Raw genomic sequence first — 24,200 nt, 5'->3', positions numbered from 1 at the left:
AGGTGAGGAGATGAGGGCAACCAGGCCCTTGGGAGAAAGAGAGGGGGGGAAGCCCGGTGGAGGCAGCGGGGGGGTGTTGGGGGTCACCGGGGACATCCAGGGGTGGGGGCAGCCAGCTGTGTGCACGGGGCAGGGGGGGAGCCAGATGTGCGGGGGCGCAGGTGGGCACCGTCGTGCAGCATCGCCAGATGCGCGCTGGGTGCCGGGTGCGGGGGTCAGCTCGGTGCTGGGGGGGGGGTGTCACACCGTTGCGGGGAGGACAGTCGGTACGGGGAGAGCCCTATGGTGCGGGGGTCACTCTGGTGCGGGAAGGGGGTGTCATTTCGCTTGGGGGGGGGTCCACCTCGGCGGGGGGGTGGGGGTGCGGGCGCGATGCGGCCCCGCCGTGCGCGCCGTGCGCTGCCGGCTGCGCTCCGCGCTCCCCCCGCCTGTCCCCCCCTACCCGCACCGGGAGAGGTTGGGGGGGGGGGGGGAGGCGGCGCGGCTCGGTTCGGCGGGGGGGGGGGGGGGCGGGGCGGGGCGGCGCTGACGTCACGCCGCGGCCCAGAGCGAGGCTGCCGGGAGCCGGCGGCCGAGGCGCGCCGCAGCCGCCCCGAGCGCACGCACCGCGCCCCGCGCCCCGCTCCGCGCCCGGCCGCGGCCCCCGCGCCGCTGCGCACCGAGGCGGGCTGGGGCGGGCGGGAGCGGCGCATGATGCTGGCCTGACCGCGGGGCGCGGGAGATCGATCCCACGAGCGCGGAGTCTGAATTAATCCGGGCAGCCGGCGCGGGGGGGTGGGTGGGAGGGGGGGGGCGGCGGCGGTGGAGGAGGAGGAGGAGGAGGAGGAGGAGGCGGCGGCGGCGGCGGGGGGGGGGGTGGGGGAGGAAGGCAGCGAGCGAGCGGGCGAGGCAGCGGCAGAGCCCGGCGGCCACCATGGAGCTGGCGATGGAGAACCTGGGCAGCCTGCACGGCGTCCCGCACTCGCAGCCCGCCGAGCTGCTGAGCCCGGCGCACGGGCGGCAGGGCTCCCACCGCAACCTGGTGCCGCACGGCCGCCCCGCCATGGTCTCGGGCATGGCCTCCATCCTGGAGGGGGGCGACTACCGCGCCGAACACAGCCTGGCCGCCCCGCTGCACCCCGCCATGAGCATGTCCTGCGAGTCCCCCTCCGGCATGAGCCTGAGCAGCACCTACACCACGCTGACCCCCCTGCAGCACCTGCCGCCCATCTCCACCGTCTCGGAGAAGTTCCACCACCCGCACCACCACCACCACCACCACCACCCGCACCAGCGCCTGGCCGGCAACGTGAGCGGCAGCTTCACCCTCATGCGCGACGAGCGGAGCCTGGCCTCCATGGGCAACCTCTACAGCCACTACCCCAAGGACATGCCGGCCATGGGGCAGCCCCTCTCGCCGCTGCCCAACGGGCTGGGCAGCCTGCACAACGCCCAGCAGCCGCTGGCCCCCTACGGCCCCGGGGGCCACTTGCCCAACGAGAAGATGCTCTCGCCCAACGGCTTCGACTCGCACGCCGCGATGCTGTCCCGGGGCGAGGAGCACCTGGCACGGGGGCTGGCGGCCCCCAGCTCGGCCATGATGCCGCCGCTCAACGGGATGCACCCGCACGGCCACCCGCACGCCCAGCCCGGCGGCTCCCTCCTGGGCGAGCGGGAGCGCCAGGCCTCGGCCACCGGCTCCCAGCCCGGCGGCTCCGGGCAGGTGGAGGAGATCAACACCAAGGAGGTGGCTCAGCGGATCACGGCCGAGCTGAAGCGCTACAGCATCCCGCAGGCGATCTTCGCGCAGAGGATCTTGTGCCGCTCCCAGGGGACCCTCTCGGACCTGCTGCGGAACCCCAAGCCCTGGAGTAAGCTCAAGTCGGGCCGGGAGACTTTCCGGAGGATGTGGAAATGGTTGCAGGAGCCGGAATTTCAGAGGATGTCGGCGCTCAGGCTGGCAGGTAGGGCACGGCACGGTCTGCTGCCGCGGCCGCCCTCCCCACACCTCCGGGCGAGTGGGTGACGGGGTGCTGCGAACACGCGTGGGGACCCCTCGTTGGCGGGGAGCCATGGCGGGCTGGGGCTGGGCCGGGTGTTACTGGCCCGGTTTGAAACCTCTAGAAGGACGGGAAGGAAATTGTATTTAAGGCGAATTATATATTTAAGGCGAACCCCCTCTCTCCGGGCCTGCTCCTGCCAGCGGGAAACGAGGGATCCTGGGTGGCGGGAGCCGGGAGCTGCCCGTTCGGTTGCCCGTCCCCTCGGCGGTGATTTCCCGCCCGGTCCCGCCCGCCGAACCGGCCTCTTGCCCCTCGGGCGGGCCCGGGAGAGCCGCTGGCGGCCCCCGGCCCACGCTCCCCGCCGCCCGTGGGTGCGGGCTGTGCCGCGGCCCCGGCGTCGCTCGTGGAGCTCCTTCGCGGTCCGTTTGGCACCGCCGCTCGGTACCGGAGGAAGCTCCTGTCCGCCCCCCCGCTGCCCCGTCGTTCCCGGCCGGGAACGCGGCTGTGGGGCCGGGGAGCGGGCGGGGAGAGGCGGGCAGCGCCGGGGCTGCGCTCCGCTCCCTCCGGGCACCGGCTGCCCTCGGGGAGAAGAGGAGATCCGCCCCCCCCCCGGCTCCGTGCCCCCGGTTCCCGGCCTGGGTGGGGGTCGGCTGCTGCCCCGCAGCACCGCCGGTGCGGAGGGCAGCGCGGCGGCAGCGCCGTTCTCCGCGGCCGCCCCGGCGGGGCTTGTTCGGCCTCAGGCCGGCGCCGAGCCGAGGCTTTGCTGGAGAAAATCCGGTTTTCTGCGCGGCCGCGCTGTGGCTGCGGGGGGCGGGCGGGGGTCGCGGCTCCGCGCTCCTCCGCGCTGCGCGCAGTCGCCGCGGGGGAAAGCGCCGGGGGCTGGCAGAGGGGTCAGCACCGAGCGGGGACGTACCCGGCCCGACTCGCCACCCCCCGGCACCCGGGGCCGCTCCGGCCCTTCCTTTCCCCAGCTCCTCCGCACCGTCCCCGGCTGAGCCGCGCCGGGGCTCCGCGGGGCCAAGAGCGGGTGTCCGTGGGGTAAAAAACGCGCGTGTATGATTTTTTTTTTTTTTTAAAGAAATCCGAGCTCCCCGTGGGGTCGGGCAGAGTTCGGCCCGCCGGGCGCTCCGCACGGCGAGGAGCCCGACGTTATTTATGGAGGAGAGCAGCGTTCATATGTATTTAGTGTAATTCAGTTGCTCTTTAATTAGGGCAGGGTAGTGGCATCTTTTAGTTCCAGTCGATGCCCTATTGAAAAGCAGTTAATAGAATGCAAATTGTTCCTGGCTTTACAAGGTTCTGGTAAATAAAGATTTAAACACTGCCGCGATCGGCCGTTTAATGCCCCCGTTGTTCGGGCTAATTGAGCAGCGGGTGGCTGGTTTCTGACTCGCCAAAATTTGAAATAATAACCATGATAGTGATGATAAAAATGCGGCCCCGGCTGGGGGAGGCTCGGGGAGGTCCCTGCCCGCCGGTCCGGCTCGGGCTCTGTCCCCGCTGCCATCGCTCTGCTCCTCCCGCCGCGTCGAGCGAGGTTTATTCTCCCCAAAATGTTTGTTATTCCCCAGCGCTGAGTTTTCCTCGGCCCCAGGGGAGCCTTGGAGACATTATTTACGGAAATTAAACTCCCAAATTTGCTGCGGACAGGGTTTAATTCTTTGCTTTCTGCGAAATCAGGGAAAAAAAAAAAAAAAAAACAAACACCAAAACAACACACCAACCACCCCGCCGTGAAGTCGTCCGCGTTAAACTCTGGTTCCCCACCCGGGGCCGGGCTGCGGCTGCCCCACGCCAGCCCGAGCGGCCAGTGGCGGAGAATCGGCCGGGCCCCGGCCCCGGGCGTGGGGAGCCGCCCCGACCTCCCCGCGGCCTCCCCCGGCCCCGCCGCTTTGTTCCCGGCCCCCGGCCCCGCTGCCGCCCCGCTGGGACCCGCTTTCGTTTCGCTCCTTCCGCCGTTTCGTCCAACCGGGCCCGGGGGTGAGGCGGGTTTAAGCCCCTCGGGCTCAGCCCCAGCCCCGGCTGCCCCGAGAAGCGGGGTGATACGGGAGGGGGTCGCACTGGGGGGGGTGGGGGTGGGGAGGACACCGTGCCTGGCCTCCCCGATCGATGTGGGCGAATTCCCCCCATCTCGACCCACCCCAGGGCCGCCAGTCGAGCCTGCTCGTCCCTTCCGGCCGCCCCGGGCTGGAGGGGCAAGGAGGGCTGCGACCCCCCCGGCAAGCAGGGAAGGGACCCTTCCCCCGCCTGGGGCGCGATCGTCTTCTTTCCCTTCCAGCGCAAGCGAAAACACGAGCGTTGAACGGCGGGCACAATCGGGGCGAGGGCTGGTCCTAGTCCCGGTCCCGGTCCCGGTCCCGGTCCCGGTCCCGGTCCCGGTCCTGATCCTGATCCTGATCCTGATCCTGATCCTGATCCTGATCCTGATCCCGCCCGGCTACAGGAGCCCATCTGATGGATTAGTCCGAGCCAGTAAATCGCGGATCAATAAACACGCCGGGTCCCTATAAATGGCAATTGCCGCTTTTCTCCTCTTTCCACTCCAGTTCCCCTTCTCGCCGCCCCGTCCGCAGATGAACCATTAATTATTCAGCCGGGACCCGGGCAGCGCCGCAGCCGGGGGGGGACGCAGCTCCTTCCTGCCCCCCCGGGCTCCCTCCGGCTCCGCTCCCCCCGCGGAGCTCCGTAAAATAGGGGGGTCCCACGGGGAAACATCTGGGCAGCAGCTGGCGGTGCCCGGCCCGTCCCCTCGGGCCATCCATCTCTGCGACCCGCTGTCACGGCCGCTGCTTCCCCCCCCGGCCGGCTCCCGATGCAGCTCTACAAACTTCGTGACCCCCCCACGAGGCCTGCGAGGGCCCGTGGGTGACTGGGAGCTCACACCATGCCACTTTTGGGGGTCCCCGCGCTGCGGAGCGGGGCTCTGAGCCCCCACCTGCGACTACCCCCACCCGCCATCCCGGTCCCTCAGGGTTCTGGGAGCGGAAAAGGCACCAGCGTCGTTCTCGTGGGACCATGTGGGTGCAGGAGCGCTCCCGTCCCCGCGTGTCCGCGGAGGGCGGTGGGTGCCCTCCCGCCATGCGTGTCTGTTGCTGCGCTCCCATCCTGCCAGAGCCCCCGCCGCTGGAAACCCCCTCCCCGCCACGGATTTAGTCCGACACTCGGTACTGGGAAATTCGCTCGTGATTATTTCTCGGGAGAGCGACAACATCGTTGTGTCCCTTCCGCGACAGGGTGGCTGCCCGCTCTCCGCCTTCCTTCGTCCTTAACTCGAACGAGCTCTCGGCTCATCCATCCTCTCCTGTTGTTCCCCGAGACGAGTGTCCGTGGCGAAATTCACTCACTGGCGTGAAGCGTTCGGCCCACGGGTGGGCGGTGAGGCGGGCCCAGAGGAGCCGGTTCCGTTGGGACCCGGCCGCTGCCCGCGCCCCGCGGAGCCAGCGCGGTCCCGAGTGGGCTCCGCGGCACCCGCGAATGCCTCTTTCTGCGCCGAAGTGTTTCCCGTGGCGTGGGGCCGCGGGACCGCGGCCGCGCTGCCCGTGGGAGCCGGCGGCCAGGGGGGACCCGCGGGCTGCGGCCGGGGCGCCCGGGCAGCGCTCCCCGCGCGTGTTCGTTTCCTTCGTCCTCTTTTACATTTTCTTTTTCCTTTCCCTCTCGCCTCTTTCTTTTTCTTTTTTCCCCTTTAATTTTTTTCCTTCCGTTTTTCGTTCTCCTTTTTTTTTGTTATTGTTGTTGTTTTCGTTTTCTTTTTTCCTTTCCTTTCCTTTCCTTTCCTTTCCTTTCCTTTCCTTTCCTTTCCTTTCCTTTCCTTTCCTTTCCTTTCCTTTCCTTTCCTTTCCTTTCCTTTCCGTTCCTTTCCTTTCCTTTCCTTTCCTTTCCTTTCCTTTCCTTTCCTTTCCTTTCCTTTCCTTCTTCTTTTGCTTTTCTTTTCTTTTCTTCTTTTCTTTTCTTTTTCTTTCTTTCTTTTCTTTTCGTTTCTTTCTTTGTCTTTTTCTTTTCTTTTCCTTTTCTTTCTTTTCTTTTCTTTTTCTTTTCTTTTCTTTTCTTTTCTTTTCTTTTCTTTTCTTTTCTTTTCTTTTCTTTTCCTATTTCTTCTCTTCTCTTCTTTCTCTCTTCCTCTTCTTCTCTTTCTTCTTCCTCTCATTCTTACTCTTCTTCTCGTCCTTCTTCTCTTCTCGTCTCTTCTTTATTTATCTCTTCGTTTATATCTTCTTTCTTTGTTTCCTTCCTCCTGTGCCTTCCTCTTGCTTTGCCTTTTATTTTCTTATTCTTTTTCGTCTTCTCTCCTCCGAACAAATCTCCGCCACAACACGAATCGTCGTTTTTCAAAAAAAAACCAACCCAAACCACCCCGAAACTGAGAGCACGATCGCGGGGCGTTGCCAAGGCAAATGCCCGAATGCTTTGGCAACGCCAATAATTAACGCCGCTAATTCATACCTCGAACTAACACACAGAATAGCCAAAATCAGGGACAATATTGCGCTGCGTAAAAACTGGGGATTTTTTTTTTTTTTTCACGAGTTTTGTTTCAATTTCAGCCTCTTTCAAATGACTTTGGCCCAACGACGGCTCCTCCCGTCGGCGGCCACCGGGCACCGCGGCGGCTCCGGCCGCGGCTCCTCGCGACCCCGGCCCCGGGCACCGAGTGCGGCTCCAGCCCGGGAGAGCGGCGGAAAATCGCGGACGGTTTCGCTGCTTTCGGTCCGCGCGTGTCCTAGAGGCGACGGGGAAACGGCGCTTGGGCCGCGGGGGAGCTTTGTAGGTTGGGAAAATAATTATTTCGCTGCCGTAAAATGGGGCAAAAAGAGAGTTTGGGGCTGCAGGAGCCCGCTCCCCCCCCTCGGCACTGCAGAGGTTGGGGAGAAAACACAAAATACTCGAGAAAATACGAAGAAAGAACGAGAGAAAGGAGAGAAACCCGTTTTCCCCGTTGGGAAATAAATTAAAAAAAAAAGGTTTGTTTTTTTTTTTTTTTCTTATATTTCGTCAATTTTTCTTAAATTATTATTATTTTGGTTTACTTTTTTTTTTTCTTTTTCTTTTTTTAGCACTTCAATAACAGGCAACTTTCTCCACCGGCGCGGAGCCGCCCGCCGGTGGCCGACCTCCTGGAGCAGCCGCCGGCGGCTCCGCGGGGGCGGCCGCTGCGCTCCCCTCCGCACCCCCCCGCGCCCCGCACCGCGCCGCCGCCCTTATCAGCGCAGCGGAGCCGCCTCGCTCCGCCCGCGGCTGTTTTTTCTGTTTGCTCCTAATCTCCGCGTCCGAAGGGGCCAATAAACCTCCCGTCGGTTAAATATTAAATGGGATTTTTTTTCCCCGCCCCCGGGAGGAAATAACCTCCCTCCGCGGGAGGGTACAACCCACCCGTGTCCGTGGGGTCCTGCTCCCCCCGCAAACACCGCTCCCCAAATCCCCCTTCGGGGCTTCACTCATCGCTTGCCCAGGAGGGACCCCCCAACCCCGAAGCAGAATCAGCCTTTTTTTGCCACCTCCTCATTTTTGGGTGAGTTTTTGCTGTTTGGGTGGGTTTTTTTGTTGTTGTTTTTTCTTTTTCTGAGTATTCAACGTGGGGGTGACATTTTTTTTTTTTTCCCTCTGTCCTGTCAATCGCCACTGAAACCATAAGGGAGAGATAACAGAGAAGAGAAAACTCTCAGAGTGACCTTTGAATCAATTTGAAAAACCTCATTTAACTGATAAGTCTTGAAAGGCCCAGAACTAATTTGAAAATACATCTATTAAAATCTCATTGCCGCTGCCTGGGAGCTGCTGGGAAGGGTGTGCGAGGCGACTTCCCGGGGTCGGGGAAGCCGGGAGAGCAGGTTTAAGCCCTGGTCAACAAAGAGATTGCAGAGCTGCCTGCAAAATGATGGGGCTTAAACCAGGAGAGAAAATAAGAATATTAAAAGAAAATCAGTCTTTCTTCCCCAGCTGGTGGGGAAAGGAAAGATTTACAGCATTTTCCTGCCATAACCAGGCGCAGAGTCTGGGATCACAGACAGAATATTGGATTTTTTTTTATTTTTTTTTTTCCTCCAGAAAACAAATCCAATATTTTCTCATTCGGCTCAGATGCGGTTGCAGGGCCGGGGAGCCTGCGCCGGTGGGAGCGGGCAGCCGTCCCCACCAGCAGCGGCCACGGGGGAAACTCTGCCGGTGCACCCAGCTCTGGGGCTTCTGCCCGGCTTGCTTGGTGCCATGCAGCCAATGCCAAAGCCCTCGAGAAAACTGGGGGCTGCCAATGGAGAGGAAGAAAAGGGCTGGTGAAGGCAGGAGGAGATCGGAGACAGGGCCTGGGTGCCTGTTTTTGTGCCCTGGGCAGATCCCACCCTGCCCTGGGCACGGCACCTCGCCTCCCCTGGCATCCCTGTGGCATTGTCAGGGTGTAGAGGGACCAGAAATCCCTCACAGAAACCTCCCGGGCACACAGGGGTCCCTGTGCGAAGCCCTCACAGGGCTCATGGTGGGGTGGTGGCAGCCGACGTGCAACACCAACAAAAAAAAAAAGAGGAAAAATTAAAATAACCCCAAGAGCAGAGCCTGGTTCCAAAGGACTGAGGCTTTGCAGCTTGAGGGGCATCTGAAGACCCAACCTGTCCTCCTGCTCCACACCTTGGGGTGCAGTTTGGGTCGTCGCTGCCTTAGGACGGGCTGTGTTTCCCGCAGGAATCGCTGCCTCCCTGGCTGCGCCGGAAGCTGGACTTGTCACCTCCCAGCCCCAGCACCTTCTTGGACGGTGGGGGAAGAGTTTTCCCCCTTTGTTGCCGGATTCTCTGAGGTTTCTTGGAAAGGCTCAGGTGGAGGGAGCCTGGCCCCAAGTACTGATGGAGACATCAGGCAGCTTCGCTCTGCCTGATTCCCCGTATCCATCCACCTGCGCGGCTCTGCCCCAGCTCCCTTTTTGGATCTGAGCACAAATCCTGCAGCTCAGCATCGATCTGAGCCTGTGTCTGTGCCCAGGATGTGCCCCATCAATCTGGGATGTGCCCCATCAACCCAGGTTGTGCTCTTGGCCGTCATCCTCCACCCGCGCAGCACCAACGGCAGCGCGGGGGGTCTGGGGTCAGCCCCTGGCTTTGAAAACTGCTACAAAGGGCAAGTTAGAGCTCAAAATTTTCTCCTCCAGCCCACCTGTCCACAGACAAAAGCAATGCTGGGTGGGTGGAACAGGAGCGATGCAGGACCGTGCTGGGCCGGTGAGCAGCTGGCAGCAGGTTTCGGCAGCCGAGTGCATTTATTACCAGCTCCGTGCAAGACCGTGGCTGTCGCGTGGCAAGATTTTGCTGATTAAACAGAAATTCAAAAATCTCGTACTACCTCAAATGATACAGAGCATCTCCAGCAAGATTTAAACCAAGGTGGCGGCAGACAGGCAAAACGGATGATGGATTTTTTAGAACACTGGTGGTGTTGAAAAATAGCGAAACAAAAAGGCAACGGGGATTCTCTGTTGCTGGAAGGAGGGCAGGACATTTGAAAAATAAAGACCTAATATTAAAATCAAGACACATTTGCACGGACGTGGTTAGGATTTCAAGAATGACCTTAATAACTCTGTCTTTATATATATAGGGATATATATAGGGATATATATCCGTTAGGGATAAGCACCGTTGCTCTAAGTCCTGGTGGTATCTGCAGCGCAAGGTGAGGAGGTCCAGAAATTATTTAAAAGGGATTCAGAGGGGTTCAAGATGTTTCACAGGTGGTGAAGTTAAGGCACGGAGAAGGCAATGCTTTGCCAGAGCAAAAATGGGGCCTGGGGTGCCGCGTGGCAAGAGGACGTGCATCCGCGATGGGGGTGGATGAAGGCAGAGGTGACGGGCGGAGACGGGCAGGGATGCAGTGAGGGTGCTCGTGTATCCTGCTGTGGATGCTGACATTTGGGCCCCTCGTCAGGGACCAGTGATGGTCCTTTCCTTCACCTTCTCATCCCCGGGGGTTTTGCCTCCAAGCTTCGCACCACAGGACCTTGTCGCTTCAACCGAAGCGGGCTGTGATTTCCTCCGGCATCATTTCAATGCGGGACTCGGTGTCGCCATGAGCTGAGTTTGGGGAGCTGGGGGTGGAATTTGCTGCCTGGCCTCCAACCTGGGGAATGGTGGGTGTCACCACCACTGTCCTGTGTTGGACAACGTCCCCATTGGGAGACCTGGACCCACTGTCCTGCCTCGGTTCTATACCTCTGTGATTGTCCTTCTTCTTTTTCTATTCCCAAACCCAAGGTATAGAAACCGCCAAGAGGGAGTGACCCCTTCGGGGTCCGGGAAACCATATCACCCCTGGGAGAAGGAGCCAGAAAATCCCCGTGCAGGAGCTTGCTGAGGGGAAAGCAGGGGCTGGTTGTTGAAAAGCACTCGCCGGGACCGGCCGTCATCTCCTTGCTTGCAGAGGAGCGAGGAAAACCCTGATATCAAAAAATATGAAGGAAAAGCAAATTGCAGCTTTTTCCGCTGCTAATGGCACGGGCAGCGGTAACGAACCCGGCTCAGCTGAGGTCTGATCTCGGCCCGAGGAGGCAGCAAGGGGAGCAGAGGGCCGCTGGTCTCCCACCCAGGTTGGAGGAGAACTGAGGTCTCCTACTGTTGGCATGAATCCAGGGAGCCATAAATATCAGGAGTCGGTGGGCTTGGGGCGCGCTGGGACGGATTGGTGCGTGGCACAGCTCTGTGGGGCACAGCTGGGAACCTGATGCATCAGGTTTAGCTGTCAGGGACAGCAAAACACCCAAAGTGGACCAAAATCAGGGGAAACACCTCATGCCAAAGGGGTCTACAAAGGGTTGTGAAAGTGATGGTTGCCCCGAGGACCCCCCGCTGCCATGCCTGGCATGGGGAGGGCACAGCTCTGGGTAGCCGAGAGCCACGTCAGGGCTGTCTCTGGCCACCGGGAAGTGTCCCAAAGTCTGGTCTCTCCTGCCCAAGTGCCACCAGGCAGCTGAAGGGACACAAGTCGTGACTTGGCTGTGGGTCGACAGGTTGAGCATCCTCTGTGCCTCAGTTTCCCCACGTCAGAGCGGGGATGACAGTGCTTGTGCAGAGTGTATGAAGACACCGGTGCAGGGTTATTAGAGCCGAGGAACTCGGTGACACCACATAAAAGGCCAAACCGTTAAGCTGGAACATGAACTCCAGCGAGCGATGCCCCTTTGCGGGAGTCCCGCTCCTCTCAGCCGATAAAGAGCAGGTAATGAGCGAACTTTCTCCATTAGGGATAAAATTGCAAATGTATTGGGAGCTGCTGACGGGCGATGGTATCAGGGGCTGACAGAGATATCAACGGCTCCGCTCTGCCGCCGGCAAAGGCTGCTCCCACTGCAGAGCATCGGAGACCCCGGCGCTCAGCGCCTGTCGCAGGGCCAGGGAGCGCAGCAGCGCGTGGCAACAACAAGCATCCCATCCCTTGCAATTTCTCTGGAGATCTGGCCCTGATCTGTGTTTTTTCCCATCTTTCGAGGGTCCCTTGTTTGCCCTGGACCTGGTATCCCCCCAGGTAAATTACAATCCAGGATGGGGGATGGATCTCTGGTGGGTTTTGCTCAGTGGTTGCTTGGCGGATGGACCGGTGTCTGGCTGAGTTTGGCTCAAATGTGATGCTTGAAAAAGTGCTGGGGTTGGTGCCGGGGTGGTTTGTGCTTCCAAAGTCTCCCCTGGGATGGGGAGGTCCCTTCCCCATCTGCCTCGCAAGTTGCAGGAGGTGAGGAGATGGAGGGAGGGTTGGACAGTGGCACTGCGCTGCCGGGCTGCAGACTCATCCAGAGGGACCCAAGGCTTTAACAAGACGCCTCTGGAAATGGATCCATGGATCAATCCCCTCTTTTTGGGGCCAAACTTCAGGATTTGGATGCCATTTCTCACGTGGAAGGCATTGAACCCCTACCATGATATTCCCAGGGAGCTCTTCTATGGGGGGGCTCCTGCTGGACCCCCCCAAAGCCACTCACCTGCCTGCCCGTGTGCACAGGCAGCCAGAACCGGGACCACGCTTGATTTAGGGCATTTGATTTTCTTTCTGTTGCGTGTTTGTGGCGAGGCGGGTGTGGGAACACGCGTCCGCGTTGCAGCTGGTTTCAGCTTGGGTGGGTCAGAAATGGGGCGAAAGGAGGAGAGTCAAAGACGCAGTGAAGGGTGCTGGTATCAGCGGATGCTTCGCATGCCAAGAGAAAAAAAGAAATTGAAAAATAAGTCATCTAAATCAGGGCGTTCATTCAAAGGAACGCTGATTTCAAACCAGCTCGCTTTTCCCAGAGAAAATCAGAAAGCACCTCCCCAAAACCGAAACAGCCTTTTCCACCCCAACTTGGTGTTTCCCAGCGATTCCTCTGCCTTCGACACCTCCAGGAAAAACTTGAATTATTTCTTTGCTTTGATTTTTGGCCCCGTTGCGAGGAGGTTGCCCCGCCGGTGGGTGCCCAGGGGTGGAGGAGGATCGGTCCCGCTCTCCACAAGAGAAGATGCTGCTCAGTCGATACAGGCAGCGCCGGGACCTCGAGCCCCACAGGTGCCATTACAGCACTGGCCTCTCCCCTGGAAAAGGGACCTTGGGGGGACATTTGGGGAATCGGGGGGCTCTGGCAGCCCCCTCGGCCTCCTGCTCAGGAGCTTTTCCAGTGATGCTTATGGAGGGTTTCTACATCTTCTGGATGATGATTTCATTCCAGGCGGCTCCTCTGATCGCTCTGATGCTCCTGAAGGTGCCGGAGCCTGGCTGGGTACCCCGGAGTGCTGGTGGTGGGAGGGGGCAGCCCCCTGGGCAGAGTCACTGGCACTGGCAGGGACCCCCCCCTTTGGCTGTCTCCTGTTCGGCAAAAATGGGAGAAAACAGACAGGAAGGGAAAGGGCGACAGGAGCGCGGGGAAAACAAAGGGGCTGCTGGGCGTTGGGCTTGGATAGAGCTGTGACACCCGGCTGGGATCCCCTCGCTCCGCTCCTCTCCACCCCTTTCCTCTTTCTTCTCCTTGTTTTCCTTTCTTCTTTTCTTTTCTCTTCTCTTCTCTTTTCTTCTTTTCTTTTCTCTTCTTTTCTTTTCTCTTTTCTTTTCCCTTCTTTTCTCTTCTCTTTTCTTTTCCTTTTCTTTTCTTTTCCTTTTCTTTTCCTTTTCCTTTTCTCTTTCTTCTTTTCTTTTCTTTTCGTTTCTTTTTTAGTTTTTCTTTTTCTCTTTTTCTTCTCCCTTTCCTCCTTCCTCTTCTCCTTCTCCTCTTCCTTTCCCTTCGCTTCCTTGTTTCCCGCCTTTGCCTTTGCCTTGTTTTCCTCCTTTTCCTTTGCCTTTTCCTTGTTTTCCTCCTTTTCCTTTGCTTTTGCCTTTTCCTTGTTTTCCTCATTTTCCTTTTCTCTTTTCCTCTCTTTTTTCCCCCTTTTTTCTTCTTTTTCCCCCCCTTTCTCTCCTCCTTTCTTTCTGGGCTCATTTTGCCCCCAACAGCCCCTTTCCCAGCCAGCAATAAAATGGGGCCAAGAGAAAACATTCCCTTTAAGCAACCCCCCCAAACACCCACCCCTCCAGCTGTGCCGCTACATTTCACTCTCCCACCCTCGGGTTCAAACCCTGGGGACGGGCAGCTCCCACCCAGGGAACAACCCAGGGAATAACCCAGCTCCATCGGGATTAATCCCCCCCTCCTGCAGCCCCTTCCCCTTCACCTCCCTCCCTGCAAACCTGCCCGCGAGCTCCCCGCCGGTCACGTAGCCATCAAACTGATGTGCCAGCAATATCCAACACGCAGTTAAAGCCACTCGTGGGAGTTTCAATAAAATCGACCGGGAAGGATCAATGAGCTGTGCCGGCCCCGGCTCCATCCCCGCATACAGCTGGGGGGGGGTGGGGGGGCAGGAAAAATACCCAGGGCTGTGAAATGGGGGGGGTGGGAGGGAGGGAAGCTGATTACAAATCCATCCCATACTTGCCGTGATTAATTGCTGCTTTACCAGAACGAACAGCTCTGTGTGGGGGTCATTTTTAAAGGCACTGGGGTGGGGGGGGAAGTTTCTCTGCTGTGTTTGGATGGGAGGGAGCAAAAGCCCTTTTCCCACTGGAGTTTCCCTCCTGGCAGGACGGGGTCAGAAAGGGGCAGGGAGCAGGACCCAGGGGAAAGTGGCAGCGGGCACAGCCCAGGCTGGTCGTTCCCCCCAGCCCCAGCAGTGATTTGGGAGCTGGGAAGAGCCCTCCCCAGCTGCTCGGGAGCATCCCCGGCTGCTTTGCAGCCACGAGGAGATGCTGAAACCCACCCAGCTGGGATCACTGGTGTCTGGGTGCCGGGACCCCGTCGTGGAACCGGCCACGCTCCCAGCCAGGGAATCGCTTGAAGCCAGGGAATTGCTTGACGCTCGGTTGCCCAGCGGGGTCCAGGTTTCTGGCTGCCCCTCACCCTAAAACCCCTCCCGGGAGCTGCCGCCTGTGCCCGGGCAGCCCCTTCACCCCACGTGCAGCCGGTTGGTGCGTCCTCCCTCGGTGCTCGGGGGTCTCGGTCCCTCCCCGGAGGTGCCCGGCTCCAATTAAAACATCATCCATCGTTACAGCGGCCGCGTGTAATCCCTGGCAGATCAGTGCAATTACTGCGGGAACTGCCTGGGGAGCTGCGCTAATAACGCCGGAGCGGTGGATTAAGTGTCACTGGCTTAGCGCCGGCCGCGCCAGCCCCACGCGTGGGGGGACAGCGGCTGAGCCCCCCCGGGGCGGTGGGTTCCGAGGGGTACGGGGTTGCGGGGGGGCGATGGGCCGTGGGGCAGCCGCTGGGCAGCGATGGGACACTGCAGGGCCATGGGGCAAACAGCGGCTCCCCGCCCCGGAGGTGCCATCCCCGCGGCTCCCGGCCCCGTCGTCCCCCCCCCCGGGACGCGGTGGACCGCTCCCGTCCCGTGTGAGCGATGCGGCTGGAACGGCCCATCTCCCTGAGCGGGGGGGGGCGTGGGGGGGGGGGTGGGAACAGCCCATCTCCCTCGTGGCGAGGGGCGGCCGCAACGCGCCATTGGGCAGCGGCGAAAGGGGGCGGGGCGAGCTGTACCACTGCCACCGCCCCCGGGGGGGGGGGGAAATGCTCCTGTCGATCCGCGGGGGGGCGCCAGCGCGGCGGGGACGGCCCGAGGTGGCTGCGGGGAGGGGGGAGTGGAACAAACCATTTCCCGCCGGGCGGGGGGCACCGGGCGGGGGGCACCGGGCGGGAGCAGAGCTCTAAAATGGCGGCGGGGCGCTGGGGCGGGCCTGGCACCTCGGCCCCGCCGCTCCCACGGCCCGGCCTGGGGCAGGTGCGGCTGAGGGCGCTGTGCCAGCACCAGGGCTGAGGGGCAGCCGGTGTTGCCCCCGGGCCGGGGCGCCGGGCAGGGTCCCCTGACGGGGGCTGAGCCGCCCCGGGGTCCCCATGAGCGGCGAAATGAGGAGCCGTCGTCCCCAGCCCCCTCCTCAGCGTGGGGTGACCAGCCCGGGCACGTGCCCGCCGCGCTGGGCGCTGCCCAGCAGCACGGGTGGCTTCGTGCTGGCTGTGAATAGCCAGGAATTGGGGGACGCTCGGAGCCGGGCTGCGGCACCTGTTGAGGTTCGGCTGGAAATGGCCTTCGGAGCATCACGGCCTTCCGGAGCGGGGCATGGTGGCAGGGAAAGGCTGGGATCTGGGAGCTCCGTCCTGCTGTGGGCTGCGGGCACGAAGGGGTAAGCTGAGAGCGAGCCGTGTGCCCGCTCAGGGCCCCCCGCCTGCCTCCAGAGGGTCCCAGGCCCTGGCGAAGCAAACCTTGAGCCCCCAAACCCGGAGGATTACAGATTTTTCTGGTTTGCACAGCACTGCAGGGCAAGAAAGGCAGCAGCCATTCGAGAATTGACTCAGCCAAGCCCTAAGGGAGCTTGCCATCTCACACCCGATAAATCCGCCTGAGATGGGATTTAATCAGGAGATGCGGAAAACTGTCGGGTTCTTTTTCCCCTGCTACTTTTCTCCTCTCTCCAGCAAATTTTCCTTGGTTGATAACAGCTCTGGGCCCTCTCTGGACACCATCTCTCCACTGAGAGCGGCTCGGGAGCAACGCGTGCTCTGATGAAATACGCTTCATTGGCTGCTGAGCTTGTTTATTGTCCCTGCTCGGAGAGCCAGATCCAAGAGCTGCTGAAGGCAGCGGGTGTTTGGCAGGAGGAACCTGATGGGAATGGGCTGATGGGAGCCAGAGGGAAATCCTTGCTGCTCCTTTCCTGCATGAAGGAGCGAGGATGGAGGTGGACTGCGCAGGACCCACAGCAGTGTGGGTTGCAGGAACATACAATCATAGAACCATAGAATGGTTTGGATTGGAAGGGACCTCAAAGATCATCTAGTTCCAACCCCCCTGCCATGTGCAGGGACACCCTCCACTACACCAGGTTGCCCAAAGCCTTGAACACCTCCAGAGATGGGGCATCCACAACTTCTCTGGGCAACTTGCTCCAGTACCTCACCACCCTCAATGTAAAGAATTTCTTTCTTATATCTAACCTAAATCTGCCCTCTTTCAGTTTAAACATCACTTGTCCTAGATTCCCAGAATCCAAGATTCCCCTAAATTCTCCCCGGATTCTGCAGCTGGGGCTCTTGCGCCAAAGCTGAGCTCGAGCAAGTGTCGCTGACTCCGAGGAAAACTTATTTCAGAAGCTGGAGGGATCCCCACGTCCTCCCTCTCTCCCAGAAGGCGACGACCTTCCCCTGCCGCTGCCATCCCTCGCGGCTCTGCCTGTTCCTGCCTGCCACGCTGCCTGATTCCGGCACTTCATTAGCACCAATTTGCTCTTGTCACACTAAGTGGCAATGACTGGGGAGAAGAGTAAGGAGAACGGAGCAGCTGGGAGGACTCCCAGGGCACCTCTGCCCAGCCCTGCCTCATGCCAGGCAGCTGGTTCGGTCCTGGGCTGTGCTGGCAGCATGAGCACTGGGCAGCTTGTGATGGCAGTGGTCTCCACTGGGACAATAAGAAACAGCCAACTTTGGTCCAAAAAAAAAAGACCTAGAAAGGGAGGAAATGGGACAAATGGGAGAAGCGGCTTGGCCAGCAGATGTGATGGCAGGGCTGGGGGCTGAGCCTGGTTCAGCCGGATCTGGGGGAGACCGGAGCACGGCACCAGGTCTCCCTTTGTGAAAGTCTCTGGAAAAGTGAGTGAAAAATCAAACCTCTGCAGAAAAATGCTTTTAATGACAAACCCACATTTTAAAGTCATCTGAAGCTGTTTATTTCTGTGTCCGTGAGAGGGGTCTGATGCAGCCAGATTAGCCCAGGGCTGTCTCTGGTGGGACTGGTGGCAGCTTACCTGAAAAGGACAAGAAGAAAAATAGGGCAAACCCAGAGGGATGGAGCCAAGCACACCAGCAGCCACCATAGCTTCTTTGTGTCCCTTCACCTGCCCTCAGACCAGATAAACTCATCTGCTTCAGCACTGGGAAAGCTGAAAATGCTACACCATGAAAAACCAGACAAAGCTTGAGAAGTGCAGGAGAGGCAAAACGAGGCATCTCACGGGGCTGGCGTCGCTGCCGTGCCGCACGTTTGGGTGGATCTGCTGGTCCCCTCTAGCCTCTGCTGGTCCCAGCCAAACCCCTCTCTCGGGAGGGACAATCCCAGGCGGAGGACTGAGGACTTGTGCTTCCAGTTCCAGTCCCTTTGCTGTGTCTGCCAGCCTGCGCTGCTCGGAAAGCCCCTCCTGGGCTGTTGGGGAGCGGGCCGGGGGTGGCGGTGCCGGCAGCTGGCGATGCCTCACAGCCCCGTATGGGTTGATCGGAGCCACTTGTTGGAACGAGCCACCGAAACCCTTTGCAAGGAAAAGAAAATGCACCCAGCAACGCCGAGGCGAGCGCTTTGTCTCATCTCATCTCCTCATTTGCAGCATTCAAAGGAAGATTTAATTTGCTGGGCTCGGGGAAGCGGCTCACCCTGCAGCGTGCTGGCTGCATACCAATGACCAGGGGCTCTCCTCGCGCCTCGGGACTCATCCTCTGGCAGCTCCCAGGGATGCCAGCGGGGAAGCCGGTCCCCAGCGAGGCAGGGCCACGTGGCACAGCGCCACGCACAGCACCGGGAGCTCTGGCCGGACTGGGTCACTCCGACCCAGCAGGACTGTGAGGCTGCAGCTCTGCAGACAGGTCACAGCTCCTAATTGCATCCTCTCGGGCTCTGGACACACGACTTCCAAACCTGCCAGTTTCTAGAGCAGGGCAGTTTTTACTACGGCAAGGCTTGGAGCCAGAAAGTCGTTTGGTTTTGGTTTTTTGTTTTTTTTTGTCATGTGCTGCTGAAGTCTCGCGGATCGCAGGGTTACAGCGTTGCTGGGTCGCATTTACAGGGATGGGCAGCACGGGGCAGGCTCTGCCACGGCGGTTGCGTGGTTGACACTGCAGCCCCCTTTGCATGCGTGTTCGTTAGTTTTTGAAATCAAATGGGGTTTCAGGAAAAAAAAAAAAAAGGCAAAAAGAAAGTTGAGGTTTGGTTTTTGAACACTCTTTCTTCCTGCATCGTACGCTGCTGACTCTTCCGTCAGCGTTGAGTCTTCCCAGCTGGAGAAGCCTGTTTGTGGGAAATCTCTTTGGGCTCTTTTCCTTCAATGTAAAGAACTGTCAGACAAACCTCTTGTAGTTTCTGAGTTGCCCCAGCTCTGAGCATCGCGGCTGGCCCAGCTGTGGACCAAAGGATTTCTGTTTTGCAGATGAAGCCACTCGATCTCTGATCCTGTCTCTGTTCCAGCTTTGGGGGAGCAGATGCCATAAGGTTAATTCAACTCGGGATCAGACACCACTCTGCTGTGGGAGGCACTGGGCTCATCCCAGTTTGGCCAGAGCTGCAGTTTCTGAAACCTTCCAGAATACCAGGGCAGGGTCTGAACCAGTAACACCCATTGCACAACCCTACACCCAGCCCCCCTTCTCTGTGAAAGAGCCTGCTGCCCCTTCAAGGAGAGGGGGAAACTGAGGCAGCCCAGGGGCTAGACCCATATCGAAGGCATGGAGAGAAGCCAGCTTTGCTCAGGGCCATTTCCCACCTGGTGCCCACCAGTGGAATAGCCCATTCCACCTCTGCACTGAAGGAACCTGTCCTGACCTGGCCGACCACATCCAGGTATCCCCTCTCCATCCATTTCTCCACCTCCCTTGGAGCCTCTAAGTGCTCCTCAGTCCCCTTGCACCGCTGGGAGCAGATCTGACAGGGAGAAAAGGAGAAAAGCTGGTGGGTTGGTTTTTGTTCCCCCTCACCTCGCTTACAGCCAGCATGCTGGCTCTGAAAGCCCCTGGCTGTCTTTTGTGATTTCAACAAATCACCAGCACTTAAGCAAAGTGGGCAGAAAATTACAGGTTGTATTGCAAGAGAATGGAGAGGGAGAGCACGCTGGGGCTGAGAAAACAGAGGTTTGGGGGTATAATAGAGAAACCAGTGTCTGGCGGGCTGCGGAAGCCTGCAAAGCCATCAGGTATTAGTTAAATGCTTCGCGGAGTTCACGCTGCGAGGCATAATCGCAGCTTCTGAACAGCAGCCATTTGATTGTCTCTATTATGTCCCTTTAGAAATGATTTGGGAGATATTTTGCTTTGAGCTGTCAAGGTTAAGTCAAGGAAAACGTGCTCCCTCTGACATAAGTCTCCAGGGAGGCCGAAATCTGCTGGGGGAAGTGGGTGGGATGCCTCTGCTTTCAGAGGGCTTTCCTGCTGCTTTTCCTCCCGGGGTTCCTCCTTGCCTTTGCTCCCTGTGGTTCTTCTGCAGCCAGGTCAGCTACCTTAGGGATGAAATACTGCTCGGATTGCGTGCCTGGTGTCTAGAAGGAAGAGGTTCCGTGTGATCACCTCATCCCACTCTGTCTGGCATTCCCTGCTTGTCAATTCTGGACTTGTTGGTTGGTTTCAGCCAAACCTGGCTGAGCTGTGGAGGTCTCAGAGGTGCAGATGTTGTGAAATGAGCTGGGAAGAGACAGAGGAAGGAGGGAAAGACCTCCACTGTGGGTGAGCTCAACCCTTTACTGCCCAACAGAGCATCCGCCCTGGACCTGGAGGACCCCAATCCATCTCTCCCACTGTTGGTCCTGGTACCACCAAGGTCTCTTGTGCTCAGGACGAGCAGGACAAGCCGGGGAATAAATCCTGTGCTTTGGGCGTTTGCTGAGGAGATAACACAGAGCAGGGGTGGAAGTGCCCTGAAGCCTGTCCCCATCCCCACCGACTGGCCAGGCCCAGAGACCTTGGAGGGACGTGACCGAAGAACAAGCATTAAGCCAAGGATGTGTCGTTTTGAGCTCGGGACTTGGAAAAAAAGGATTTTGAAGCACGAAGTAAAACCCTCCCTCTGTGCTGGCCTGGGCAGGAGTCAGAGCTGTGCCCCTGACTGTCCCCTGTCCCCAGCTCCCACCGCTTGCGGGGACACGGGGACGGCCACCGCCAGCCTGCCTGGGAAAGCAGCGCCCGGGGGATGGGGAATAGGAAAAAGATCCTCCGTTGGGGGGTTGATGGCCGCCGTAAATAGATCTGACCAGCGTCACTATCGATTTCTGTTGTGCGGAGCTGTAATTAGATTGAACTGGGGAAGAGGGGTGTTGGGCTGCATCAGCAGAAAAAGAAATTAATAAATAAACAAACGAGCACAGGAAATGTGGGATGCGGCCACCGCCAGGATCGCGGGCCAAAAATAACGGGGGGACCAAGGGGCGCGGAGCAGGATGTCACCTCTGTCTAAGCAATACTGGGCCCCGGTTTTAATGCTGGGGCGGTTTTACCAGCAAGACCCTGATGGTTAGCGTCTGCCTCGGAGCTTCGAGTTATTAATGGGCGACTGGTTTGTAGTAATTACTTCTAAAAATTGAGTGAGGGAGGGGGGAATGTGAGGCTGAAAAGCTGAAACGCTGGGTCTGAGGCTGGCTGTGCCGCTCCGCTGGTGGGGGTGGGTGCCAAGAGGCAGGAAAGCAAGACAACAACCTGCATCCCAGTGGCTTTGCTGGGGTTACAGCTGGGTGAGCGCGTGCACCGGCGAGTCCCGTGGGGTTACGGATGTATTTACACGAACCTGCACACGATTGTGTGTTCCTGGTGTCGATGTAGTGCAGGTGCCATCCATGCAGAGCAAAAGCCACGCTCACGGGGAGCGTGCGAGGTGCCCACCATTGACACGAGGTCTCACCCGTGCCACCGGCACGGGGCCGGAGCCGAGCATGCTGGGGGAACGCCGGGAGGGCACGCGTTGGGTGGGCGAGGGGTCTGGCAGGGTGAAGACACGCTGCTCCGAATGTGCACGTATGGTGGGAGGGGGGATTTTTGTCGTTTGCTTTTGGGGGGAGTTTGGGGGGGAGTGTCTTTTTTTTTTTGTTGTTTTGTTATAATTCATGTCTGGAAAAAAAGTTTTCTATAAAGGCTTTTTTTGTTTGTTCTTTTTGCAAGCATCTGATGGTCATAGGGTAGGTTTCCACTAAACCATTCTCTGCTGGCTGTTTGAGTAAGGTACCCCTGGGACAGGGTTCCCTGGCACCACCCGGGCTCAGACTGTCCCTTGTCCCCAAGGATGGTGGTTTGCAGCCAAACCTGCCTGGGGGGGAGAAGGGGAGGGGAAGGCTCTCGACTCACCATCCTTACCAGGGACGGCTGACTTTGCCTGAGTGTGGTTGGTTGTGCCAAGCTTGGTGCCTCCTGTCCCCTGCCCCAGTGGGAGCAGAACCGATGGCTCCCACCACCCGCATGGGGATGGGGTGAGGACCGAGCCCAGCAGCTGGGGAAACAAGGCTAAATATGTTGCATAAATTATCTGCTTCACCGAGCTCTAGATCTCCCCAGCTTTGGGTGGAAGGGGTGGATATCGTCCTTCTCTGTTAGTTCGAGGTGATACAAAGAGGACTTGTAGCACAGGCCAGCTAAAAAAAAATCAGAGGAAGACCTTCCTTATTCTCTAGTAAGGAAGAAGTGACTTCAGACACCCTCCCGTTACTCCTAGGCCATGGGGCTGCCTACCCTTGTACTCAGCCTGGCCATGGAGGTGCGTCTGTAGAGCAGGTAGGTAGGTAGCCTGAGGGGAATACTGTCCCGTGGACCCAAGTTGCTGTTGCATTGCTGCAGCAGCAGCTTTTAGCCTTGGCCTCTGGCAAGGTCTGTGCACCAGGTCAGAGAGACTCCTGGAAGTGGGAAGCAAGTTGAAATCTGTCATCCAGCAACATTCCGACAGCAAATGTCTCGACAGACCAGTGCCCTCCCTGCAAAATCCTTTGGAAGACCCGAACCAAGAAACCTCAAAATCTGAAAACTGCTGCTGCTTGGGGCAAGAGTTGGGCTTTCCTCAGAAGGTCTTTAGACCACAGTTTCCTGACTCTTTTCTGAACTTTCTAGGAGGAAACTGTGTGTCCCCAACCTTGGAGGGCCAGATCCATGACCTGCCTACCCCATGGGCGTCTCGTGTTCTCGCAGTGCCCACGCACATTTGAGTAGGAACTGCAGCAGCAACCTCCACCAACCTCAATTATTCTGTAGTTTTCTAGAAAAATATCGTAGCAAACGGCTCCTTTTCTCACCGTTCCACCAACAGTGCGCTTAATATTCCTGCAATTAAAATTTATGTATTTACCAAAAGGTGGGTACTCACCTCCCTCCCTCCCTTGCACGCAGCATGGTGGTGTCAGGGGGGCTTTCCTGGCTCCTGGCAGCCTGTCCCCGTGTGACAGCACCTCTGTCCTGACCTACTGCCCAAGCCAAATCTGTAGGGAAGGCTTTTAATTTGGTGCTGGATCAACCTGACACATGTGCCAAAGGATCCAGTAGCAAAGGCGCGTAGGGGAGACTAAAAGTCCTGGAGCTTCAGGTGGCTTAGGCTGTTCTTCTGCCTCCAGAGACAGGAAAACCCCTTCCCAGAGCAGGTGGAACCATCAATGGTCCTCCCAGGCTGTCTGCCGTGGGATGTGGTGGCTGCAGACCAGCCTTTTCATAACGTCCCTGTCCCGGGCTCTTCCCTGCATTTCAGAGGTGGCAGGTGGATGTGATGGCCAAGAGACACCAGTTCCCTGAGTCCTCCAGTGAGATCCATAGAGGTGACGAGGAGGTGAGGGAGACCATGCCAGAGTGCACCAAAGGAAGGGAGGCTGATGGATGACCCCCACAATTTAGGGATGGAGCAGGTCGCAATAGCCAGGCTGTGGGAGCAGAGTCAGCCCGGGAGTTTCCTCGGTCTCTAGTCCCAGGGTCAGCTGGAGATGCTGAGACTTGGGCTTTTCCTGGGCATCTGAAGAGTTGATGGGCTTCACCTGGGCTTTTCTCATACTGATGTTGCAAGAAGCTGTTGTTCCATCTCAGCAGATGCTCAGGAGGCATAAGGAGGAAGAGGAGAGAGGTAGTCGAGGGAGTGGTGGGCAGCAAGCCAGCAGGTTTACTGGAGGGAAGGGCCTGATTTTTGGGAGGCAGCCAGGCAACCTGCAAGCGGGCCAGGGTGGTGGGTGCCAATTAATGGCCCTGTTCTCTCTTTTGAACATCTAGCATGCAAACGCAAAGAGCAAGAGCAGCAGAAAGACAGGAGCCTGCAGCCCAAGAAGCAGCGGCTGGTCTTCACGGACCTCCAGCGCCGCACCCTGATTGCCATCTTCAAGGAGAACAAGCGCCCATCCAAGGAGATGCAGATGACCATCTCACAGCAGCTGGGCTTGGAGCTCAACACCGTCAGCAACTTCTTCATGAATGCCCGCCGGCGGTGTATGAACCGCTGGCAGGAGGAGCCAGGCACCAACCCCGGAGTCCCCTCTTCTTCTACAAGCACTTTCTCCAAAGCATGATGTTCCCCAGCCCTCCCTGCCCCTTCCCGGACATCCTCCTCATGACAAAGCCAACCCCAGACTCACACGCATGCCCCGAGCCAACTGGGGTGGGTGCTTTTGGATGCTGCGGGTCCATCAGCCTCCCAGACCCTCAGCCGGGCCTCACCACTGGACATGGGCCTCGTGCCACATCCTGCTGCCACGTTGTCCCAGCTTGTGGAGCAGGGATAGGGTTTGCAAACAGGTCAGCTCCGTCCCCAGGAGGACTCGGAGGAAACTCCTGTGGAGCAAGGGATGACGTTGGATGGAGGGGGAGCAAGGTGCTGTTTGGAAGCATCCCTGGTCTTTGGGGGCCACAGAACCTTGTCTTCACCTGCCCGCCAGGGTCTTTGGGGAGAGAGGCACCCCCTAACTCCCCATCCAACCTCAGTCTCTGCTACAGCCACCCTTACGGCTCCCACGGTGGAGGGGTAAAGGTGGGGGAGATACAAGAAGTGGAGTCATGGGGCTGGG

General features: G+C 58.9%; 1 protein-coding gene across 1 annotated transcript; it reads left to right on the top strand.

Moving 5' to 3' along the window:
• Positions 1-913: 913 nt before the first annotated feature.
• On the top strand, positions 914-23,705 carry ONECUT3 (one cut homeobox 3). Its single transcript, XM_086627747.1, has 2 exons — positions 914-1,943; positions 23,413-23,705. The coding sequence occupies exons 1-2, from the start codon at positions 914-916 to the stop codon at positions 23,703-23,705; spliced, it is 1,323 nt and encodes a 440-aa protein (XP_086483873.1).
• The last annotated feature ends 495 nt before the right edge of the window (positions 23,706-24,200 follow it).

The sequence above is a fragment of the Tauraco erythrolophus genome, chromosome 28 (assembly GCF_009769465.1).
Source record: "Tauraco erythrolophus isolate bTauEry1 chromosome 28, bTauEry1.pri, whole genome shotgun sequence".
NCBI classification, from domain to species: domain Eukaryota; kingdom Metazoa; phylum Chordata; class Aves; order Musophagiformes; family Musophagidae; genus Tauraco; species Tauraco erythrolophus.
This window is presented reverse-complemented; position numbering and strand designations above follow the sequence as displayed.